Source organism: Anomaloglossus baeobatrachus, chromosome 1, assembly GCF_048569485.1.
Source record: "Anomaloglossus baeobatrachus isolate aAnoBae1 chromosome 1, aAnoBae1.hap1, whole genome shotgun sequence".
NCBI classification, from domain to species: domain Eukaryota; kingdom Metazoa; phylum Chordata; class Amphibia; order Anura; family Aromobatidae; genus Anomaloglossus; species Anomaloglossus baeobatrachus.
Genome location: NC_134353.1, coordinates 593,467,901 through 593,491,211, shown reverse-complemented (window position 1 = coordinate 593,491,211; position 23,311 = coordinate 593,467,901). Strand labels below are relative to the sequence as shown.

General features: G+C 41.6%; 1 protein-coding gene across 1 annotated transcript in view; it reads right to left on the bottom strand.

The window, feature by feature from the left end:
* Positions 1-23,311, bottom strand: part of RORB (RAR related orphan receptor B) — a 295,916-nt gene that overhangs the window by 41,586 nt on the left and 231,019 nt on the right. The window contains exons 3-4 of the mRNA XM_075318051.1: positions 17,935-18,076; positions 11,397-11,798 (exon numbers count right to left, since the gene is read on the bottom strand). Of these exons, the coding sequence (XP_075174166.1) occupies positions 11,397-11,798; positions 17,935-18,076 (544 nt within the window). The remainder of the gene's footprint in view (positions 1-11,396; positions 11,799-17,934; positions 18,077-23,311) is intronic.

The following is a 23,311-nucleotide window of genomic DNA, read 5'->3' as shown; positions in this document are numbered from 1 at the left end:
GAAAAAGGTGAAGCCACTGGAGTGTGAGTATAACACAGGGGTCAGGAGACTTAAGACTGCTTTACACGTTGCAATTTCGCATACGATATCGTATGCGATTTTCAACGCCCCCATCGTATGTGAGGGACGTTCAATTTGTTGAACGTGCCGCACAAACGATTAACCCCCGTCACACGTACTTATCTTCCATATGACCTCGATGTGGGCGGCGAACGTCCACTTCCTGGAGTGGGAGGGACGTTCGGCGCCACATCGACGTCACGCGGCAGCCGACCAATAGAAGCGGAGGGGCGGAGCTGAGCGGGACGTAAACATCCCGCCCACCTCCTTTCTGCATTGTGGGCCGGGAGCCGCAGGACGCTGGTAAGATCTGTTCATCGTTCCCGGGGTGTCACACACTGCGATGTGTGCTACCCCGGGTACGATGAACAATCTGACGTGCAATTCTAGAGAAAGGTACGATGTGTATGCGATGAACGTTTTACCGTTCAATCGTAATCACACGTACCTGTCACACACTGCAATGTAACTTACGATGCCGGATGTGCGTCACTTACGACGTGACCCCGCCGACACATTGTAAGATACATTGCAGCGTGTAAAGCGGGCTTTAGATTTAAAGCACCACTTCAGCAGTGAAATAAAAAAAACGCTGGAGTGATGCTTTAATGCAGGATTTAAATTTCTCCCTTTTATGCTATTAAAATATTTTACTCAAATTAAAGGAAAAAGGGATAAAAACGATCCCTTAAATATATAAAAATAAGCTTTAAACATCAACATGAGAGCCAAATTGATTTTACAACGAGCATTTTTAGAAAATTGAATAGAGAATGAAACAAACTGATTTACCTCTTGAATTCTCAGGGTATAAATTTAGTGGTTTGCTTTGTTCTCTAATGCATTCTCTCTGGCCTTGATATACAAACATCATATAGTAAAAGACCCAATGAAATAACAATCATCCTGGCTGTAATATCTGATATTGACAGACTGTAGCCAGGCATTTCTTATTAGCATTCTCAGCATTTTACATAGAATCAATGAAGCTATTTCCGTATCTGTTACTCATAGCTAAATGTGATACTCTTCTGGGGGAACTCAATTGTTTTACCTATTGTCTAGACACATAAACACGTTTTGATTTTTAATACATAATGGCAAATCTAGATTATACAAAAGAAGACATATATTACAAGGATTTGGATGACAAATACTATAGAATATTCCCATTTGACTAAAGTTCTTGTTTTGGCACATTTTCTGCGGCGGAGCCAACCTGTTCTGTTCCTAACAATGCATACACATTCAACAAGTTATCCGCTATCTCATGTTTATTGATAAGGATGAAAGAGAAGAGATTTGAGCGTACACTGATTTGCAGCAGAAGACCTGGTAAATGAGGCTTCATTTGTACCTCTTGGATCTCATGGCAATGTTTTGAAAAAGGTAGGGGAGGGATGAGAATCAAATTCTGTCCTGCTGGCAGACACTCTGTCTACCCCACCAGACTCCATTCATGAGTATACTGTACATGAACACTGATATATGTGACCGCAGGATTAGATGAGCATAGCTTTTAAAGCATGACAGCTGCTAGTAGTCAATAGTACTAAGTACAAAAGAACTACAGTACTTAACAGCATGGTGCCTTAAGGGTATGTGCACACTATGTCTTTTTCAGGTGGGCACCCACCTGAATAAGCACTTCAGTCTTTTTAGCGTCTTTTAACCACTTCAGTCTTCAAAAGCCACAAAGTGTTTAAAATAAGTGACTTGACCATTCTTCAGGTGGTTTCAGCTTGGAAGCCACTCACTATTGCATGCATGATGTTAAAAAAGTGCCTCTGCAAAAGGCCCAAAAGATGCCAAAAAGAGGCTGAAGGAAAAACATTCCTTCCTATTGCAATACAAGGAGGGTATGCTGGCATCAAAAATACGTTGTGTGCACAAACCATTAGTCCAAATACTCAATATGGACGAAGACTTCATGTCTGAAAAAAGTTTGATTTGTAAATCTGCCCCAGTGTACCTTAGTTTTTCTACACTTTTGTGACAATTTTTTTTGACAGTTTTACCTTTGCTATAAAAAAGGCGTCCAAAAGCACTGGTGTACTAAAAATGCTGTAGTGTGCTTATAGAAGCCCTTGTGATAACGGATTTCTGCTGATCTTTTCCATTTTCTAGAGGAAAAGAGAAAGAGAACTTTTAAAGTGCAAATATCAATAACATTTATTTAGAAAAGGTGAATAAAAGGTTTTTTTTGTTAAAATGACATTAAAAACAGAGACAATGCCAGAATAGATTAAGCCGCTCCATACTGCGACCATACAATGTGAACATTATATAACAATATCGTAAAGGTAAATAGAACATGGAAGCTTGCTATCAGTGCATTATAATGCGCATTGTCCTCCATTAGTGTACACGATCAAAGTCCTCTCCCCTGAAGAAGAATAGAACATATCATTATCGAAACGTACGTTGGGCTGGCTGGAGGACTTTTGTTTGGAGACCGGCCGCTGATTCCACCACAGTGGTAACCTTTGCCTTGGGAACAAACCCATTGCTTGCTGCGTATGACACTTATCACCCATGGACTTTGATCATGTACATTAATGGAGGACAATACGCATTGTAATGCACTGATAGCAAGCTTCAATGTTCTATTTACCTTTATGATATTGTTATATAAAGTTCACATTGTATGGTTGAAGTATGGTGCGGCTTAATCTATTCTGGCATGGTCTCTCTTTTTAATGTAATTTTAACAAAAAACGTTTTGTTCACCTTTTTCTAAATAAATGTTATTGATATTTGCCCTTTAAAAGCTCTTTCTCTTTTCCTCTATATCATGTTTTTGAGCTTGTGCTATATGTGGGATCTTGGTACTAGTCAGACCCACATTAAATTGTATATGGCAATACAGAGTTTTTTTCCTAATTTCTTTTACATTTTTGCCTGGGAAATCACTAACAGGTGGGGTTAAAAAGGGTCTGTCACTTGCTCAAAAAATTGAGATAAGTCTCCGAGCTGCCATGATTCTGGTGTTAATTTCCCTTTTCCATTGTATCATTCCATTGGAGAGATATTCACATTTCTTAGTTTTGGAGCACAGTATGTGAAATCTCTGCTTTCTGTTCTACCTGGCAATTCTTACGAGTCTTCTCTGGGGTGTCTTTCATGCTGTGATTGGAAGCTTCAGGGAAGGAGCAGTGAAAGCGCGCACCCCAAGATGTTTTTGAAAATCCATTAACTACAAGTGTTATTTACAGCAGAAATGCCTATAAAATGCACATAAGCAAAGTGTATACTCCGGCACACTAATTAGTGTGCCGGAGTATACACTTTGCTTGATTGACTTTTTTCTCCAGAGCACCTAATTACGGTAGTGAGCCAGGTTTGTTTTTCCTTTTATAAAATGTACATAAACATGTCTTCTGGGCTGCTTGTTTTTCGCCTGCTCATTGACTTTTGTTATAAAGTACCAGGTTTAAAATGAATAAAAATAAATCTTTATTTTTATATAGCACTAACATATTCCACAGCGCTTTACATATATTGGCAGTACTGTCCCCATTGGGGCGCACAATCTAAATTCCCTCTCTGTATGTCTTTGGAGTGTGGAAGGAAACTGGAGTACCTGGAGGAAACCCACGCAAACACTGGGAGAATATACAAACTCCTTGCAGATGTTGTCCTTGGTGGGATTTGAACCCAGGACCCCAGCGCTACAAGACTGCAGCGCTAACCATTGAGCTGCCATGCCGCCCAGGTTTCTTCATAGAAAAAAATTGCCAGTAGAATGGACGTTTCTTCTTTTAAAGTTTAGTATCTTTTGAAAGTCTGAACACTTTAAAGAAGCTCAAAAGTATGAACATATAAAGAGCAAGTTGTTTTTACATAGCGTAGTCTATTCATTTTAGGGTTTTGTTGACACTTTTTTTGCAGCGTCTTCTGAACACAAAATAAACAGCACAAAAAATACAATACAGTATAAAAGTATCAAGCCGTGCCAGAGCTACAGAGTGCCCCATGGAAAAGTAGCCAAACCAGTGCCACGCTCTTTGGAGGAGTCAGCAGCTCCTTGCTCTCTATCTAGTGATGTTGTTAGATTTATGTCAGCTTGGTGTTATAATGCTATTTTGTTGGTATTTTGGATATATAACATGATTTGAATGCAGGACATTTCACATTTTTTAGCTGTTAAATGCTTTCACTCCCGGGCGATTTTCCGTTTTTCATATTTGTTTTTTCCACCTTTTTTTCCAAGAGCCATAACTTTTTTATTTTTTTGTCAATATAGCCATGGCTTGTTTTTTGTGGGATGAGTTGTACTTTTGATTAAAACCATTAGTTTTACCAAATAGTGTACTGGAAATCAGGAAAAAATTTCCAAGTGCAGTGAAATTACAAAAAAAGTGCAATTGCACAATTGTTTTGGGGGTTTAGGCTATGTGCGCACTTACCGGATTTTGCCGCGGATTTTCCGCGGATTTGCTGCATGTTTCGCTGCAGAAAATGTTCATAACATCTCTGCAGTGAATCACCAGCAAATCCTATGGAGAAAAAAAATCCTGTGCGCACTGGGCGGAATTTGACAGCTGCATGTTTTGCTGCGGGAATCCCGCAGCAAAAACAATTGCATGTCACTTCTTTTCCGCACATCGCTGCAGGATTTCACTCCATTGACTCCAATGTTAATCATGAAATCCCGCAGGGAATAACGCAGGCAGCAAATTCTTTGCGGTTCACTGCGTTTTCCTGCGTTATTCCCTGCGGTATTTCGCGGTTTACCTCCGGTAATGTGCATCGCTTGTCTGCGGTTTTGCAGGGAAGTAATGTCATTACAGGAAGAGGAAGCCATGCAGAGAGTAAACACACACACAGATCACAGACACAGACATCACAGACACAGAACACATAGACATCACACTCACATAGAATACACATAGAAAGAAAACGGAAATATAGAAAAAAAAGAACGTGGGCTCCGCTGCATATTCACCTTCCAGCCGAGGTAAGCACACAGCGGTGGCCCGGTATTCTCAGGCTGGGGAGGGAGAGGGGCAGGGGTAATGTCCCCCGCCTCACTCCCCCTCCGGCAGCCGAGAATATCAGCCGCAGCTGCCCCGGGACTGTCGCATTCATTATGCGGCAGCACCGGGAGTGTCCTCGGCTCTTCTTGCCACCGTGTAGCAGTGGTGGCAAGGTAATACAAGGGGTTAATGGTGATGGGGGACCACCGCCATTAACTCCAGGCTTGATCATGGCAGCATCTATGTGACAGCTGACATGATCAACCCGTAAGTAAAGTGAAAAAAACACAGACACCGAAAAATCCTTTATTTTAAATAAAACCAACAAGCCTCGTTCACCATTTTATTAACCCCCCCCAAACAAAGCTCCGGCGTAATCCACAGCGCCGACGTCCTGCGCTGCTTACATCCAGCCGCGACTGTCACAGACACAGCGCTGAATGAAAGCAGCAGACAGCAGAGGTAATTACCGGTCATTTCCCACGGCCGGTAATGTGAACTCACTGCCGACCGTGGGAAATGCAGCGATCTATCCTCTATCTATCCCTCTATCTATCTATCTGTCTGTCTATCTATCCCTCTATCTATTCTTCTGTCTATCTACTATCAGAATTAAATGTATTTTTTTTTTTCCCTTCAATGTGCTTTATTGCATTGAATGCAATAAAGCACATCCCAACCCGCACGCGGCAAAACCGCGGCAATACCGCGAACAATACCGTGGTAAAACCGCAGCAAGCCGCGGCAAACCGCATGCGGTTTTCGGGTGCGGTTTCCCGCGGTTTTTTACCGCGGGTGCGGTAATCTTTGAGAGCATGCGGAATTTACGCAAGGAAATTTCATTTCCCAGTGCGCACATAGCCTTATTATTCACACTGTTCACTATATAGTAAAACTAAGGTGTTGATATGATGCCTCAGGTCACTATGGGTTTGTAGATACAAAACATATATACTTTTACTTTTACCTAAGGAGTTAAAAAAATTATGAAGTTTTTCCCAAAAAATAATTGCGCTTTTGGCACCATTTTCAGAGACCCGTAGCGTTCTCATTTTTTCAGATCTGGGGCTCAGTGACAGTTTATTTTTTTGTGTCTAGAGTTAAAATTTTTAATGATAACATTATTGTGCAGATGCTACATTTTGATCTCCTGTTATTGCATTCTAAAAAAAATTATTGTAGTCACAAAAATCATCATTTTGGCTTTTGGAGTATTTTTAATTTTTTTATTTTCAATGGGACGAATGGGGGTTGATTTGAACTTTTAGTTTTTTTATTTTTTCCATATTTTTTGGGGGACTTTAGCACTACACAGTCCGAACGTGTGTTCATTTCTGCTGATTTGAGCAGCATCACTGTGATCTGCAGAAATGCAGTGTTTCTGTGAGAAGCAGCGCATCATGGTGTCGTCAATGGCGGCAGGGAACATGGCCATTTAATTTGCGATGTCAGTATTTAAAAGCACGATCTCAGTGGTAAGTAGGTGTGGGTGGATCTCTGATCAACAAACGCCTGTTAGTCGCACATGTCTGCTGATCGGGTCAACAGATATGTGCAGGGATTACCGCGGTCTCACCACCGGTGACCGCAGCTATTATTATATTATTATAATTGCAGCCACGGGGGCCTTCAGTGTCCTAGCTGTTATGGCAAACCATTGGCTTCCCACATTTGCGTTTTGGGAAACCAATGAGAGCTTGTGAAATTTTTTTTTTCTCTTGCTAGTGACATACTCACTGCTACCCCTGAGGAAGCCATGGTCGCATGGCAATTCACGTGGTGCTCCCTCTTTCCCATATTTACATATGGTCTTTCTATAGCAGGATTGCGTTCTATTGTAGTAAGCACCATGTGTGATTTTTCCATTGCTTAACCCCTTCACGACCATGGACGGATATATCCGTCATGGAGCGTGTCCCGTTAAGCCCCGCCCCCTCCCGCGGGCAGGCGGTGGTGGTCGGCACACATATTAGCTGTTTTCAACAGCTGACATGTGTGCCTGCTAGCCGCGGGTGGAAACCCGCGGCCATTAACCCCTTAAATCTTGCTGCCAAAGTCTGGCAGCAAGATCTAAATGCGCGCGGCCATGTTTTTTTATTTGCCGCCGCCCCCACCAGAAGTCACGTGCGTGATCACGTGACTATCGGTGGTTGCCATCATAGCACAGGGTCATGTGATGACGCCTGCAGCTATGATGTTTCACTTTCGTTTTCCCTCGGCCGAGAGCAGAGGGAAAAATAAAGTGACTGTATCTGCTGTTTACAGCTGTATAGCTGTGATCAGCAGATAGATAACAGCGATCGGATTGCTGATCGCTATAGCCCCCTAGGGGGACTAGTAAAATTTAAAAAAAAGTAAAAAAAAAAGTTTAAAAAAACAAAAAAAAAACAAACCTAAAAGTTCAAATCACCCCCTTTTCCCCCCATTGAAAATTAAAGGGTTAAAAAATAAATAAATATACAAATATTTGGTATCGCCGAGTTCAGAAATGCCCGATCTATCAAAATATAAAATCAATTAATCTGATTGGTAAACGGCGTAGTGGCAAAAAAATTCCAAACGCCAAAATTACGTTTTTTGGTCGCCGCAAGTTTTACGCAAAATGCAATAACAGGCGATCAAAATGTAGCATCTGCGCAAAAATGGTACCATTAGAAACATCAGCTCAAGACGCAAAAAATAAGCCATCACTGAGCCATAGATCCCAAAAAGTAAGAACGCTACGTGTTTCGGAAAATGGCGCAAAACGTGCGCTACTTTTATTGGACAAACCTGTGAATTTTTTTTAACCCCTTAGATACAAGTAAACCTATACATGTTTGGTGTCTACAAACTCGAACCGACCTCAGGCATCATACCCACACATCAGTTTTACCATATAGTGAACACCGTGAATAAAACATCCCAAAAACTATTGTGCCATCACACTTTTTTGCAATTTTTCTGCATTTGGAATTTTTTTGCTGTTTTCCAGTACACCATATGGTAAAACTTATGGTTTCATTTAAAAGTACAACTTGTCCCACAAAAAACAAGCCCTCATATGGCAAGATTGACGGAAAAATAAAAAAGTTACGGCTCTCGGAAGAAGGGGAGCAAAAAACAAAAACGCAAAAACGGAAAGTGCCCCAGGGCTGAAGGGGTTAATGTTTACTTTCAGGTCCTTATTGATTAGCCTTATATGGTCTCTTTCAACTCATATTACTGTATTGTAATAAAAATCAAAATTTGGAAAATTGTGTAAAAGACCTTGATTTTGCCATTCTTTTTACACTGTCCATTATTACCTCACAAAATAATAATAATACTACTAAAAAAAAAATATTATTAATATTGGTTCCATGATTACTGTGATGACACATGTATTTTTTTTTACATAGGTGGTGACAAAACATTCAGAATTTGTAAAAAAAAAAAAAAAGAACAAATTGATTTGTGTTTGTCGTGTGTTGTTTGTCATTTTCTGAGTTTTTTATGTCGATGCAGCTGGGTGAGGGCATCTTTTTTAAATGCTGAGCTGATATTTTTATAGATTGTGTAGATACATTTCAGTCTCTTTATTGTATTTTTTTAAGTTGATGAAAACTATAGAATTATGCCATTTTGAATTTTCATTCCCATTATACTGATTTATTATTACTGAGGGAAAAGGGACATAATTCAAAATGCGTATTTTTTAAAATGTTTTTAAAAATATATTTTTATTTTTTCAGTCCCCTTAGTGGACCTTGAACCTGCAATTGTCTGACCACTTATACTATATACTGCAGTATAAATTGTGTTCTTGATTGACGTCCAGCCGCAGGATTTCACAAGAGGACGAAGGTGACAGTTACAAATATGTGGGCCTGAAACATTTTTGGAAACATATCTTTTAATCATTTTTTATTTGGTAGTAGACATGAACAAAAAACATAAAATTTTGAAATGTTGTAAATTTTATTTTTTACAGAGCTTACAGTGCCGTATAATTTACACGATAACTATTCTATCGGTTGATATGATTATGAGGATACCAAACATATACCGCTTTTATGTTTTACTACTTTTTCTCAGGAATAATTAATTTAAATTATTTTTTTTTTAATAGTTGTATAGCAAGAGGTTTAAAGTTTTAATTTTTCTTTCTACAAAGTTATATTAGGATTTATTTTCTTGTTAACTAATGGCATTCATGCAAAAGCTCATTAATGCTCAGTAAATTTATACCTTTCCTGTAGAAATCTGTCATGCTGTTTTAGAGAAAACTATAGATGAAAATGAGTCGTAGGTACAGTGGCTGGACTATGCTCTTAGAGTTGTCCGGTCTCTCTCCTTACTGCTGCTCACTGCCTTGCTTATTTCTCAGATTAAAGGGTGCTTTACACGAGACGACGGATCGTGCGATGCATCGTCGGGGTCATGGTTTTCGTGACGCACATCCGGCATCATACACGACATTGTCTAGTGTGAAACCTCTGAGCGACGCAGTATCGCTCACAAATTGTGAGTCGTGTACTCGTCGCTCAGTTTCATAATATCGTTTATTTTTACTTGTGCCGGTTGTTCATCGTTCCCGTGGCAGCACACGACGCTCCATATGACACCACGGGAGCGATGAACTCTGCTTACCTGCGTCCCACGGCTCCCGCCGGCTATGCGGTAGGAAGGAGGTGGGCGGGATGTTTACATCCCGCTCATCTTCGCCCCTCCGCTTGTATTGGCCGGCGGCTGTGTGACGTCGCTGTGACGCCGAACATCCCTCCCCATTCAGGAAGTGGACGTTCGCCGCCCACAGCGAGGTCGCTCAGCAAGTAAGTACGTGTGACGGGGGTTGCACGACTTTGTGCAACATGGGCAGCGATTTGCCCGTGACGCACAAACGACAGGGGCGGGTACGATCGATCGTGAAATCGCACGATCAGTCATCCCGTGTAAAGCAGGCTTAAGGCAGGTTTCTCATGTCAGTGATTCTTGTACGTATGTGACAGTTTTTTCACGTACCAGAATCACGGACATATGCAGATCCATTAAAATCAATCGGTATGTGCACACATCTGTTTTTTTTCTGGCATCACTGATGTCCCATGAACCACACTATGGTGTGATCCGTGAAACACGTACCAGAAAAACACGGACATTGAAAATAAAAATCTTTTTAAACTCACCTTCTCCGGCAACTCTGTCTCCAGATGCTGCTCTCTGCTGCTTCCAAGCTGGCTAGTTATTCTCATGCATATGCATTTATGCACTGGATAGCCAACCCGAAAGTAGCTGCAGTGGTGAGAGACACAGCATTGCGGGAGACTTCAGCACCACTGAGAGCAGGGACAGGTGAGTTTATCTCCATGCACTATCACGGATCACGGATAGCAGATGTAGAACCCACATGTGCTGTGAATCACGGCACATGGAGGGACATATGCGTTTTTAACACGTCAGTGAAAAGCGTCTGTGTTTTTCACTGAAGTGTGAAACAGGCCTAAAACAGCAAAACAGATTTCTACAAGAAAGGTAAAGATTTACTTAGCATTAGAGTGCCTTTACATACATGCAATTAGTTGGGGTATAAAATCCCACTGACAGGTTCTCTTTTACAATATTATCCACAACCTGGTCCCTTTCTTCTGATGAACATCATACTGCTCTGTCTCCCCATGGAATATTTGAAGGTCATATAAAATGTTAAAGCTTCTTAAATAAGGAACATTTCTTCATATGAGCTAGTAGAAATATGGTAGACATATTAAGAGACTTAACATACTTTTCGGATTATAAGACGCACTTTTCCTCCCAAACATTTGGGAGTAATATGAAGGGTGTGAAGGCTGCGTCTTATAATCCAAATGTAGCTTACTGGTTGTGCTGGTTGTGTTGTGTGGAGCAGAGTGATATGGTGTGGTGGGTGTCCCAGATGCTCTGTCCACGGTGGGGGCTTCATATAATGGCGCAAAGAGTAGGCACATGTGTAGATGGAGCTCTCTGCTCAAGATCTCATCTGCGCATGCGCCGCCTCTGGCCCACTAATCTCCTAGCAGTGGACTTCGTGAAAATGGTTCCTGGAGGTTGCGCATGCACAGAAGAGTTCTCGGCTGGTCATTGTGCTGATAGCTCAATCTGTGCATGCGCCAACTCCGGGCGCCATTTCTTTGAAGTCTGCATCGTCGTCAGAGCATCTGGGATACCCACCACTGCCCCTACCTCCTGTGACCCTGCTCCATCACCGCTGCAACCCCTTCCGGTAAGACACCACCGTCTTATAATCTGGTGCATCTTATAAAACAAAAAATACGGTATATTTGTGAAAACAGTATTTTACAATAAAGGCTTTTAGCCTTTAATCATTAATGTTTGTGACCATCAGATAAATCAACTTACCTATTTCACTCATGCTTATTCCTGGTGTGATCTGTCCATTATTGAAAGAGCTATACATAAATAAGTTTGGTACTGACGTAAGGTCATAAATAGGTTCTTGCTTTATTTGTTTCATTCCAGTTATGTCAATGCCTGACTGGTCCGGGGATGGCTGTGCAGAATCCACACTGTAGTAAGCCTCGGATTTGGGCAGATCAATGACATGTCCATTTGAGTAAGTGCCTCCGGTCTCATTGTTGAGATTGCTTAGACCATTGCTAATGTTACTGCTATATACTCTGGCTAAGGCCTCTGCCTCTCCACTTTGCTGTTGTCTCTGTTCTTGTAACCGTTGCTGGTGTTTCTGGACTTCGGCATACAGACTATCTCGCTGTTTTTTTGACATTCGCCCAAATTTTACAGCTAGAAAACATAAAAGAAAAGTAGATGATAGTATAAGAAGTCATAAAATTATAGCTTTGATATGTGCTAACTTTTTAGAATCCTATTCTCTGCATCAGTGAGTAATTACATTAGTCAGTCCCAATAATCGGTAAGTTATCAGCTGTCAATTGGGAATCATCCTTTAGTTAAATGGTTATTCCCATTTTCAAGATCCTATCCCAATATGTAGTAGATATAATAATAATAATAATGATAATAATAATAATAATAATAATAATAATGATAATAGCAAATACCTCCAATTAGAAATGTAGCATAGTTTTCCTGATGCACTATATCACATGCTTCATGTGCAGGTCATTGCAGGACATTTGGTACCCAAGAAACCTTGTCTATCTAAAAGTGAGACTTTGTGTGTGAATGTAGAAAATTTGTTGAGAACTTAAAACTATATGTGCCTTCACTAGAATAATTGTACATCACAACAACTAATCTCTCAACTCTAAAGGCTGCTTTACACACAACAATATCGCTAGCGATCTCGTTAGTGATGTGACACGCCAGATCGTAGATACGATTTGCCGAGATCACACATAGGTCGTTTTTGTAGCGCCGGTCACAAAACGACCTATGTGTGATCTCGGCAAATCGTATCTACGATCTGGTGTGTCCCATCGCTAACGAGATCGCTAGCGATATCGTTGTGTGTAAAGCAGCCTTAAGGGTCCGTTTACACAGACCAACCGGTTCCACAATACAACTGCCGATTGGAAATCTTTTACTGCCAAGCGGTTGTTTGAATGCCTGTTTACGCTGGTAGACATAAGTAAACGATGACCATTGAGCGGTGCACATTAGATCTCTCAGTGCACATAGACAGCTATTGTTCTCGACAGTGTGGGTCCTGTTTCCAGAGTACGATGCATTCCAGAGAATGATGATTTTTTTTTGTGCTGTATAAAAGATAATTTCACCTGAAGAATTAGCATTTTGCTCAATTATTGGGTGATCAGCAGCTTGTTTACACTGCACTGATAATAAAAATTAGTGTTTAACGATTGCTCACCATTATCATGCAGTGTAAATATCCCTAAAGGATCAGAGATTCTTAGGAAATTGGAATTCATCAGATTTGCTTAAAATAGGAAATTTGAGGTCTCTAAAAACACCAAAGCATATTAAAGGGGTGGTTCACCCATATTTTTTATTGTCTAGATCGATATTATATTGAGAAACAATGTTTCTCTCAAATACCTTGTATTGTTAATAGTGCCTGTGAGAGGCGCTATTGCAGACCGCTGCTCCCCGCAAAGTGACGTACCCGTCCAATGCTGCCACGTCACATCCGTGCAGCCGGCTACAGTCTTCCAGATTCTGAGCTGTGAGCGGTGTTTCACTGCTGTCACAGCCCATTTGCTCCCCCCTCCCTCTTCCCTCCTAGCACGGCGCATCTCCTGCTCCCCCCCTCCCTCCTCCCTCCTAGCACGGCGCGTCTCCTGCTCCCCCCTCCCTCCTCCCTCCTCGCAGAACGCTGCAAGCAAGAGACGTGCTGTGAGGGAGGAGGAGCAGGGAGCAGATGGGCTCAGAATGTAGCCGGCTGCACGGATGTGCCAAGGCAGCATTGGATGGGTACGTCACAGGACGGGGAGCAGCGGTCTGCAATAGCGCCTCTCACAGGCACTATTGACAACACAAGGTATTTGAGAGAAACATTGTTTCTCAATATAATATCGATCTAGACAATAAAAAATATGGGTGAACCACCCCTTTAAGCACAGGTAAAACAAAATAAATAAAAAAATAAACAAAAAATGATACATACAGTGCCTACAAGTAGTATTCAACCCCCTGCAGATTTAGCAGGTTTGATAAGATGCAAATAAGTTAGAGCCTGCAAACTTCAAACAAGAGCAGGATTTATGAACAGATGCATAAATCTTACAAACCAACAAGTTATGTTGTTCAGTTAAATTTTAATAAATTTTCAACATAAAAGTGTGGGTCAATTATTATTCAACCCCTAGGTTTAATATTTTGTGGAATAACCCTTGTTTGCAATTACAGCTAATAATCGTCTTTTATAAGACCTGATCAGGCCGGCACAGGTCTCTGGAGTTATCTTGGCCCACTCCTCCATGCAGATCTTCTCCAAGTTATCTAGGTTCTTTGGGTGTCTCATGTGGACTTTAAAATTGAGCTCCTTCCACAAGTTTTCAATTGGGTTAAGGTCAGGAGACTGACTAGGCCACTGCAACACCTTGATTTTTTCCCTCTTGAACCAGGCCTTGGTTTTCTTGGCTGTGTGCTTTGGGTCGTTGTCTTGTTGGAAGATGAAATGACGACCCATCTTAAGATCCTTGATGGAGGAGTGGAGGTTCTTGGCCAAAATCTCCAGGTAGGCCGTGCTATTAATCTTCCCATGGATGCGGACCAGATGGCCAGGCTCCTTGGCTGAAAAACAGCCCCACAGCATGATTCTGCCTCCACCATGCTTGATTGTAGGGATGGTATTCTTGGGGTCGTATGCAGTGCCATCCAGTCTCCAAACGTCACGTGTGTGGTTGGCACCAAAGATCTCGATCTTGGTCTCATCAGACCAGAGAACCTTGAACCAGTCTGTCTCAGAGTCCTCCAAGTGATCATGAGCAAACTGTAGACGAGCCTTGACATGACGCTTTGAAAGTAAAGGTACCTTACGGGCTCGTCTGGAACGGAGACCATTGCGGTGGAGTACGTTACTTATGGTATTGACTGAAACCAATGTCCCCACTGCCATGAGATCTTCCCGGAGCTCCTTCCTTGTTGTCCTTGGGTTAGCCTTGACTCTTCGGACAAGCCTGGCCTCGGCACGGGTGGAAACTTTCAAAGGCTGTCCAGGCCGTGGAAGGCTAACAGTAGTTCCATAAGCCTTCCACTTCCGGATGATGCTCCCAACAGTGGAGACAGGTAGGCCCAACTTCTTGGAAAGGGTTTTGTACCCCTTGCCAGTCTTGTGACCCTCCACGATCTTGTCTCTGATGGCCTTGGAATGCTCCTTTGTCTTTCCCATGTTGACCAAGTATGAGTGCTGTTCACAAGTTTGGGGAGGGTCTTAATTAGTCAGAAAAGGTTGGAAAAAGAGATAATTAATCCAAACATGTGAAGCTCATTGTTCTTTGTGCCTGAAATACTTCTTAATACTTTAGGGGAACCAAACAGAATTCTTGTGGTTTGAGGGGTTGAATAATAAATGACCCTCTGAATAAACTTTTCACAATTTAAAAAAAAAAAAAAATAAAAAAAGAAATAACATTCTTTTTTGCTGCAGTGCATTTCACACTTCAAGGCTGATCTACAGTCCAAATGTCACAATGCCAAGTTAATTCCGAATGTGTAAACCTGCTAAATCTGCAGGGGGTTGATTACTACTTGTAGGCACTGTATCTGGCCGTCACCTGTCCCACCTCCTGGTCCTGCTCTAGACCGGTAGCCTTCTTTTGCCCTGTTTTCAGTACCATCTTCAGCAGGTCATGACATGCATCACACCATAACACCCTTATGCAAAGGCGCCTTTGAAGAAGCTGCACTCATGACTGGACAGAAGACCGGAGAAGAGTGGGTCTACACGGCAGGACAGATGAGGGCCGAGTGAGTATATGTTTGGACATTGTTTTAACTTCTTCCCGGTTGTCTTTATCACAGCAAAATGGTGGATTCAAGCAAATCAGAAAATATGTGGATTCCAGTGAAACTGGATTTTTTTTTTTTAAATTTGAGGTAAATTGAATTTGGCTTGAACCGATTTGCTCATCTTGGCTCTTGTACACTGCGGTCAGAGGCCATGTTGGATGATTTTTTTCATGATAACTTTTAAGTGATATTTAACTCACTCTTTTCTTTTAGTGGGATTGATGGATAGATAATATAGTGATCATACATATATTATAAAATATACAACAGAACATGGAATGGTGGCCAGACAAGGAGAAATACATAACATATGGTATAATGGTCTAAACATATTATTGTGAAATCCAGTATAGTTGGTAAGCAGATGCTTGAGCTATTAACGGAAGCAATTTCACGAATAATATAAAATGGCTATTTTGCTTACAGTAAGTACCCCACTGTTTGCTTGTTTATACAAATTGTTCTGAAAACTTCGGCCATGAAGCATTGAGAGACGCAATGATGAAGCAGTGATGTCTGCGGTGAAGAGACTAATTGTTCTGCTAATTCTTTGGCCTGGACAGGGATGTTTCAACACAACAAAGACCAGAAGAGAGTGCCCTGCTTTAAAGAGCTTGTTAAACTCAGTCATTGTTCAGCTGCCAAATTCTAACTGGTATCTGATGTAATCAATAGACCAGACATGACAATGGTAACAGTCCTTTATTGAATGCTCCTTAGGGTCTGTCTGGAACAATTGATCAACTGCTTTCAGTTAAAGAACACATTTACATAGGGTATTCATTTTTAATGGTTTTATAGACTTAATCTTAGGCTTAGATAATTATATAATAATACATACCCTCTAAAACGTGGCTACTGTATATGTGTGTTTTCTTAGGTTTCTTTGTTGCACAGAAACACTCATAGAATTATTGAAAAATCCAATATTTTCATCTTGGCTACTCATGTACAGAAACGCTAATGATTGTTTGATGTGTTATGTAAAGCCATTTAGAATAATAAACCAAATATTCAATGGAATCCTTTTTTTGCCATTGCACCCAAGTGAATTAAGAAAACTCAACATGACTGATTGTTCCTCCCTTTCTTCCTCCCCCTAAATCCCGAGCCTGTGTGTTCTGCATGTCATCTCTCCCTCTGCACTGTTCTGCCCTTCTGTGGGCACAGTCTTCAATTTTGATGGGCAGGCACCAGGGAGTCACTGCTACCTCACAGTGCAGGGGAGAGATGGCAGGCAGAATGTACATGTGTGGGATTTTCGGTCATCACAGGTACATACTTAAGAGAAGAGAAAGAGAAATTGGGGATAAAGAAGACCGGAGGCAGGCTTATCTTTCAGGCAGTACACGCCCCATAGCCCGAAAGACAGAAACTATAATATAGGATTTTTCCAAAATGACCCATCCAGGAGGCATACAGGTATGGCTAATTTCACTTTTATGCTACCTGTATGACAATATGAATAACTAGAAAAAACCCCACAAAAGACAAGAGAAGGAGAAATTGGGGACAAAGAAGACCGGAGGCAAGCTTATCTTTCATGCAGTACACGCCCCATAGCCCGGGAGACAGAAATTATAATATAGGATTTTTCCAAAATGACCCATCCAGGAGGCATACAGGGATGGCTAATTTCACCTTTATGCTACCTGTACGGCAATATAAATAACTAAAAAAAAAAAACACAAAAGAGAAGTGAAGGAGAAATTGGGGAAAAAGAAGACCAGAGGCAGGCTTATTTTCCAAGTAGCACACACCCCATAACCTGGAAGACAGAAGATATAAAACAAGAATTTTCCAAAATTGACTATCATCGAGGAGGCATATATGGCTAATTTCACCTCTATGACACCTGTATGACAATATAAATAACTAAAAAAAACACAAAAGGGTGACAGATTCCCATTAAGGTGTTATTCATCCATCGCCACGTTCTAATACCTTTTTTTCTTTTGATGTACCGTAACTGTATTTTGATGAAGTCTTCTGTATTGTCTTTTCCACTGGCATGGCTGTATGTTGATGAAGCTGATTATTTTCCAGTCAACAAGGCTGTATAATGATGAATTTAATATTTTGTTCTGCACTTACAGGAGAACTCCAGGCCCTGCCTATGGTCCCTTTAAAAACATTTAGACGCCATGGCAGCATATAAGAGGCTAAATGTTCTAAATGTTCTCCGATCTTGGCCGTTGTAAACTGTATAGCCTGTGCTGTATTTGGACGTCATGGGTTAAAGCTTTCGCTTCGTGAAAATGATTTGCTTAAACAAAGCTACCGGAAAGACTTAAGACCTTCCAATTCTCAGCTCCTTTTTTATAATTCAACCTGCACAGAGAGGTTGTTTGACCTTCTGAGACATCATAATTCCAATTCTGTACTTCAGAGAAGAAATATGGCTCCTTCCTTGCTCCCTTTGCATGTTCGCTGAATCAGATGAGACTTTCAAAAGCATACAGTTTTAAAAAGGAAGTTGACTTACCATCTCTAGACATTCCCAGGGCAAGACACTTTTGCAGTCTACAGTGTTGGCAGCGATTTCTATTTGTTCTGTCAATTAAACAGTTCCTCTGCCTTGGGCACGAGTAAGAGGCATTGTTTTGTTGACTCCTTCTGAAGAATCCCTGAAACGGTAAGATATAATAAAGTATGAGCTTGTTATTCATGTTTATTAGTAGGACTGTAATGAAAGATTGCCTCGGTATTAAGGAAAAGTTGCATTTTCAGGCTATTGATTTCTATATAATTTGTTCTCTCGCTGGATAACATTTTTCGTTTACACGACTCATAATAAGATGTCATATAGCCTCAAACTAAGCTCCGTCTAATGCAGACAGATAAAATGAAGCACAGACTAAAACTTATCAAGTGATTAAACTCTAACAAAGATGCATAGAAATTCTGGATGGCATATTTGTATAGCCCTTAGCAAATTAAGTGACCTACACAATACTTTGTGCTAGTGACTATAGATAGGGACATAGCTTTTTAGGTGCATCAAATGCAAACGCTTTTGAAAGTCTTTCTGGGCGTGGTGCATACAGTGCCATACTGTGCTTTTGGAATCATAGTACCAGTCTACTAGTTTTAACACTAGAAGTCCCAGAAATGTTGAGCTCCCCCTGAAGTTCCGAAAGAGGGTCAAATGACCCTTAGTCCAAACTGAATAGAACTAACTAGAAACTAAATGGCTAAACTCAATGGAAAACAACAACCTCCTGTGGTGCGACAGTAATGGCCTTAATTACAGAACAAAAGACGGTGATTATAGGATGTTAGCTAAAATCCTTCAGGTCATTCGACCCGTCTCTGGGTTCCAAAGCTAGAAATGTTAAATGACCCCTCTCTGGGACTTCTAGTGTTAAACATTGTTATATATACACAATATATTTTGTATTATTTTCTTCTTAAATGTAAAGTTAAACAACTCTCTCAATAGTCTTCATAACAAATTGTTCTGCCATTTCTCCTGCTGCACAGTGTCTATCAGTTCAGATGGCTCTCTCAGCTTTATCCTCTCCCTTCTCTTAAGGTTAGAGATAGCAGTAGGGAGGAGGAGCTGGTTGTACATTAGTGATAGGCAGTTCGGACCTCTTTGGTGATATGTATCATTTGGCTTTGCTCACTAAAAACCCCTCTTACCTATGTGTTCATCCACAGGTGAATACATATTTAAAGGAAATCTGTCACCAGGTTTTTGCCACCTTATCTAAGAGCAGCATACAGACAGACACCCTGATTCCAGTGATGTGTCACTTACTCAGCTCAGTTGCTTGCTGTATGTTCAATAAAATCGCTGTTTTATCAGCAGGACTAGTAAACCTAATTCCATGTTGTCTTCCATATTCATATGCTCAGTAAAACCCTGCCCCATCCCCCGATTGGCATCTTTCTTCCAATGCACAGAACATGTATTTAAAAAGCTGTCAATCGGAGTTGTGGATGAGATCATATAGAGCTCAGTATTTACAGATATAGTGGATCTGTATAAGATAAAACAGTGATTTTAGCAAAATTACAACAAGCAGCCCAGAATCTGTTAGACACAGTAGTCAGGTTTTCTGCCTTTACATCATGCTTCTCTCAGATAGGATAGCAAAAACCTGGAGACAGATTTCCCTAAAGGTATAATCACTGCTGTACCATGCGGTCAAAACCTCCAAGGTTTCAACTGCATGGGCATGGTTTTCGATACATTGGCAGCCAAACACAGATATTAACATCTAGAAAATGAGAAAAGCACAAAAGGAAATAAATTAGGGATGGAAGACGTTCTGATATATTAGCAGTGGAGAAACACATATATCACATCCAGCCTTAATTCCAGGTAGGGACATTTCCACAAGAGAATAATCTGAAAATTGGATCACACTGCAAAATGCATATTAGGGGGTTCAAAATGAATGTAGGAATGCAGATTGGAGGCTAAGGGCGGCTTTGCACATTGCGATATTGCACGTGCGATGTCGATGGGGTCAAATTGAAAGTGACGCACATCCGGCGTCGCAGTCGATATCGCAACATGTAAAACCTTTTTGATACGATGAACGAGCGCAAAAGCATCGTTATCGTATCATCGCTGCAGCCTCCGACATTTCCATAATGCCGGTGCAGCGACAGGTACGATGTTGTTCCTCGCTCCTGCGGCAGCACACATCGCTGTGTGTGAAGCCGCAGGAGCGAGGAACTTCACCTTCCCTGCCGCCGGCTGCAATGAGAAGGACGGAGGTGGGCGGGATGTTTACATCCTGCTCATCTCCGCCCCTCCGCTTCAATTGGCCGCCTGCCGTGTGACGTCGCTGTGACGCAGCACGACACGCCCCCCTAAGGAAGGAGGCGGGTCGCCGGCCAGAGGGACGTCGCACGGCAGGTATGTGCGTGTGAAGCTGCCGTAGCGATAATAATCGCTACGGCAGCTTTCACGAGATATCGCACGTGCGACGGGGGCGGGACTATCGCTGCAGCATCGGTAACACATTGTTACCGATGTCGCAATGTGCAAAGCCCGCCTAAAACTAAGTGCACTTTTATTAACCAGAGGTAATCACTAACAAATGTACAAATATTTTTTCCTCCATGTCAAAGGTGTTTATAGCTATTAACGCTATTAACTCATGTAAATTGAAAAGTTACGTATGTCCTTTGATCCTGTAAAGAAGAGCATAGGAGACATATGGCGTCTTAAGGCCAGGGTGCACTAGTGTATGGCATCCGATGAGAGAGAATCGGATGCTACATGCTAATGACACTCGGCTCAGGCTCTGCTGCGTGAGTGAACCTAATGTCATTATACTGTGATCCGATTCTCTCACATGCAAGAATTAGATTAATTTCTCCATTTTCTCTATTGACTATCTCTGCATATACAAAGCTGCACTTGGATGATATCTGACACCCATAGACTTGTATGGGTGTGCGTGATCCGATTTGCAGAGGCCCTCAAAGCATTCAGCAATTGTTTTCTTATGTCGAATTGGCAAGAGAAAAAAATCTCAGATCTGCTCTGCCTCATAGTATAACGTGGGTCTGAGGGCTATCTGATAAAACATCCAATAGCACTTGGCCATGTTATACGCGCTTGTGAGCGAGCCCTAATACAGAGAAACATGGCCTCTAAGTAGTCTTATACACTATGCCTACTTTCCTTGCTCAATACCTCTGTACATGCCACAGCTAATGGAGGATGACATCAGAAATAAAAATCTCTGAATGCTTCTGTACAGAGGCATATGGAGGTACAGTAAAGGGCTCATGTATGTTTTGTATCTCATGTATCATGTATCTCTTTCAGCAGGGGCATACCATTAGTGGAACCTGTGCAGCCTCACAGGGGCCCAAGAGGCAGTACACAAAGGGGTGCATTACAAGGAACTATTGGACTCCAAACAGCCCACACTTGTTTTTGCACAGGGGTCCTCTTCTATCCCTGTTTGCCTTGTCTATGGGAGATGTAAGTTCGTTATAACCCTGATACCAGAATGTGCTCCTATTTTGAATGGCAGTTTTGCAGCCTCTCCATGTATTAAAATCAATAACCATTATAATGAGAATGTTTGTTATTCAAGTCATTATGAAGATATTAAGGTTTCAACTCAATCCTAAAAAGATATACAGTGCCTACAAGTAGTATTCAACCCCCTGCAGATTTAGCAGGTTTACACATTCGGAATTAACTTGGCATTGTGACATTTGGACTGTAGATCAGCCTGGAAGTGTGAAATGCACTGCAGCAAAAAAGAATGTTATTTCTTTTTTTATTTTTTTTTTTTTAAATTGTGAAAAGTTTATTCAGAGGGTCATTTATTATTCAACCCCTCAAACCACCAGAATTCTGTTTGGTTCCCCTAAAGTATTAAGAAGTATTTCAGGCACAAAGAACAATGAGCTTCACATGTTTGGATTAATTATCTCTTTTCCAGCCTTTTCTGACTAATTAAGACCCTCCCCAAACTTGTGAACAGCACTCATACTTGGTCAACATGGGAAAGACAAAGGAGCATTCCAAGGCCATCAGAGACAAGATCGTGGAGGGTCACAAGGCTGGCAAGGGGTACAAAACCCTTTCCAAGGAGTTGGGCCTACCTGTCTCCACTGTTGGGAGCATCATCCGGAAGTGGAAGGCTTAGGGAACCACTGTTAGCCTTCCACGGCCTGGACAGCCTTTGAAAGTTTCCACCCGTGCCGGGGCCAGGCTTATCCGAAGAGTCAAGGCTAACCCAAGGACAACAAGGAAGGAGCTCCGGGAAGATCTCATGGCAGTGGGGACATTGGTTTCAGTCAATACCATATGTAACGTACTCCACCGCAATGGTCTCCGTTCCAGACGAGCCCGTAAGGTACCTTTACTTTCAAAGCGTGATGTCAAGGCTCGTCTACAGTTTGCTCATGATCACTTGGAAGACTCTGAGACAGACTGGTTCAAGGTTCTCTGTTCTGATGAGACCAAGATCGAGATCTTTGGTGCCAACCACACACGTGACGTTTGGAGACTGGATGGCACTGCATACGACCACAAGAATACCATCCCTACAGTCAAGCATGGTGGTGGCAGCATCATGCTGTGGGGCTGTTTCTCAGTCAAGGGGCCTGGCCATCTGGTCCGCATCCATGGGAAGATGGATAGCACGGCCTACCTGGAGATTTTGGCCAAGAACCTCCGCTCCTCCATCAAGGATCTTAAGATGGGTCGTCATTTCATCTTCCAACAAGACAACGACCCAAAGCACACAGCCAAGAAAACCAAGGCCTGGTTCAAGAGGGAAAAAATCAAGGTGTTGCAGTAGCCTAGTCAGTCTCCTGACCTTAACCCAATTGAAAACTTGTGGAAGGAGCTCAAGATTAAAGTCCACATGAGACACCCAAAGAACCTAGATAACTTGGAGAAGATCTGCATGTAGGAGTGGGCCAAAATAACTCCAGAGACCTGTGCCGGCCTGATCAGGTCTTATAAAAGACGATTATTAGCTGTAATTGCAAACAAGGGTTATTCCACAAAATATTAAACCTAGGGGTTGAATAATAATTGACCCACACTTTTATGTTGAAAATTTATTAAAATTTAACTGAGCAACATAACTTGTTGGTTTGTAAGATTTATATGCATCTGTTAATAAATCCTGCTCTTGTTTGAAGTTTGCAGGCTCTAACTTATTTGCATCTTATCAAACCTGCTAAATCTGCAGGGGGTTGAATACTACTTGTAGGCACTGTACCTGCATGCACAGGTAGGTGGTAAATACCTGGTCACTTGGTCACTAAGTAATGGGGCCCCCAATGACCATTAGAGCAGGGGTCCAGAACCTTCTATTTCTCCTCCTGATTTGGCAATCAAGCATGGATGATGCAATATAGAACTCAGC